This window comes from Nuphar pumila, chromosome 15 (assembly GCF_984573655.1).
Source record: "Nuphar pumila chromosome 15, dmNupPumi1.hap1.1, whole genome shotgun sequence".
In the NCBI taxonomy this organism is placed as follows: domain Eukaryota; kingdom Viridiplantae; phylum Streptophyta; class Magnoliopsida; order Nymphaeales; family Nymphaeaceae; genus Nuphar; species Nuphar pumila.
The window spans coordinates 50428980-50431523 of record NC_143263.1 but is presented as its reverse complement, the minus strand read 5'-3'; the positions used below and the strand labels follow the sequence as shown (position 1 = coordinate 50431523).

The window sequence follows — 2544 nt, the reverse complement described above, 5'->3', positions numbered from 1 at the left end:
AATTGATGATAAAACTGGCAATTACCTACAGGATCAAAAGGATCTAAAGAAGAGCAGACCATTAATTTTCTCTTATTTGTCCTCTCACCATGACAATCACTGAGACTTGGACTGGATTAATCAATCAAGGGATCAGGGAACACCAATTACAATGAATGTAAGACAGGCAACAGACACTAGAACATAAATTTGTAAAGGGCACGTTCTAGCGAAAGAAAGAAGTGGCCTAAAAAGTTAAATCTCAAGTGCATGCATGTTTACAGGCACATGTAAACATGGTGAGGTGAGAGCAGTGGTGCTGGTGTTCTGTTTTCTTGTCCAAAGGCCATGGCTTGCCTCAAAATGAATAAAATGACTGTAATCAATGTTTCAGAATAAAAATCGATCAATTTCATTCATAAAATACAGTAACAAAGCGTGACAAAAGCAGCAATTCCACTTAGAATACATAACCTATCTAACCGGCTCTCATTTCTCATTTTCTCCTCTTTGAACTCGCTTTGGGCTTTAGAATATTGATGGCATGACTCAAGGACCGCACTGTAATTCTTGCTTCTGTGGCAGCTCAATGATTCTTTGAGGACAAGCAAACTGCTTCTTCCATTTACATGAGCACCTGCCATATCTTCAAGTTGCATGCTCAACTCCACCAACTTCAGAGTTCCTCCTCCATTGACAATCCTCCACTTCATCACAATGATGCACTGTACAACCGGACAAGGCAATATGTCTTTGGCAGGAAGTATTGATCCAAAGCGGATCAAGAAATCCTCATCTGCTGGCCAGTGTCTTTGGCCTCCAAGAGGACTCCAGCTAGCCAGATTAGCAGCTTGTTTCATTCTTCTGTTCACAACAATCCAACTGAGCCTGATTCCATCACGAAGCTCCTTCCACAGTTTCCCTTCTTTCCTTTCTCTCTCTATGGACATAATGGATGGCAAACCATCATCAGTGGACAGTGTAACCTCATCTTCTTGGATGTCATTTTCTTCAGAGTAGTCGAGCAGATCGATTCGGAATGGGCAGTTATAAAACCAGTCATGGAAGTGACCAAAATCAGGGATGCCCCAGACAACCTTTGAGTAAACTGCTTTCTCTTTGAACCTCACATCCACAATTGAAACGAAGTCGGAAGGAGAAACATTGTCAAATTCGTCCAGGTCACCATAGTAATCGGCCTCGCCCCATTCATCCAAGATTTCAAGAACAGAGTCTAGGGGGACGATAGGCAATTCCTTGTTTATGATAAGCGGGAAACAATCCGCGTAGAATTTACGGAAGCCGCCCACCGATGAAATCAATCTCCTAACGTCTTCTCTCTTCGTGGAAGGCCATAAAGAACCACAGGCATTCTCCCACAGCCTCTCTTCCCTGGATATGGAGCGAAAATCAGCACAAGTGCAGGATGCACTAGCCAACGTCGCACCATCCAGGCGTCTTAGAATGTCGTAGAAAAGATCGATGCTCAGGGATGTAACACTGCCGGGCTGAGCAACCGACATTCTACCAATTCCTAATCATGTGGAAACCTCAAATCAATTGCAGCAGCAGCAACAACAACAACAACGATCAAATGAACAAGCACGATTTATCATGATAGAGAAAAGGTAGTTCCCACCAATTTCACAGAAAGCGGAATGAATCTAAGCAGACGGAAGAAATTAAGCAAAGCAATCTCCACAAGCATATGGGTATACTACAACTATTGAGTTTGATGCATCATTTTCTTCTAAATTCGACTACATGAGATACTGAAGGTGCGCTCTGACCAAATAAAAAATCAATAATGGAGAAAAGGGGAAGAAAAATCATCGACATGTATATATATAAGGTAAAAACACAGGCCCATACATTCCCTTCACTAAAATTAATCAAAACAAGCCAAGGAGATCGATTGCCAATCAATCATCACGACCAAATGTACAAACCAAAACGGAAGAGAAGAAAAAAAAAGTCGCGTTTGAATGGAAAGTCAGTCCAAAACTTGAATCTCACCTCATCGACAACCACGAGAACGAAGTTTCTAAAGCATCCGGTGTCCCGAACAACTAAATTCAAGAACACCCAGACGAAGAAAGAGGGCGATTTGATATATATACATCTATTTCCTGTGTTGTCACGAGTCAAACTGAGTGGTTGCGCCAGAACCAAAAAAGCTAGCCTGCACCTCTTGGGCACACCAAGAGACAATTTTAGGCAGCGTTGGAAAGCCTCGGATCTTAGATTCGGGGATCTGAGGTGGCATGGACCTTGCTCCAAGATCCGAAGATACTCAAAGGAGAGGTTCTTTTTGATGACTAAGATACCGTCACCGAGAACCGGGTCACTTAATGGCTGGCCTTCTTGCTAGGTAAAACTCCAAGTTGAGAACACAATCACCCAACCTTAGGTGCCCCCAATCTGAATAAAAAATAAAGCAGCAAGCCTCATGCACCAGCTGGATTCGATCTTGAGTCTTCAACTTGATACAGGACGCCGCTGACCACATGGGTAACCACCGCAGTGGCATTCAAAGGAGCGATTCTAATTAAGGTTATGGGATCT

The 2544-nt window shown here is 42.9% G+C and overlaps 1 protein-coding gene across 1 annotated transcript; it reads right to left on the bottom strand.

The window, feature by feature from the left end:
- Positions 1–367: 367 nt before the first annotated feature.
- LOC149815382 (putative F-box protein At2g36090) lies at positions 368–2163 on the bottom strand. Its single transcript, XM_089988467.1, has 2 exons — positions 1996–2163; positions 368–1513 (listed from the first exon to the last, which is right to left on the bottom strand). The coding sequence occupies exon 2, from the start codon at positions 1500–1502 to the stop codon at positions 396–398; it is 1107 nt and encodes a 368-aa protein (XP_089844593.1). The 5' UTR covers positions 1503–1513; positions 1996–2163; the 3' UTR covers positions 368–395.
- Between the last annotated feature and the right edge of the window lie 381 nt (positions 2164–2544).

Coding starts and splice junctions, on each gene's coding strand:
- LOC149815382 (XM_089988467.1), bottom strand. CDS start 1,502: ATGTCGGTTGCTCAGCCCGGCAGTGTTACATCCCTGAGCATCGATCTT.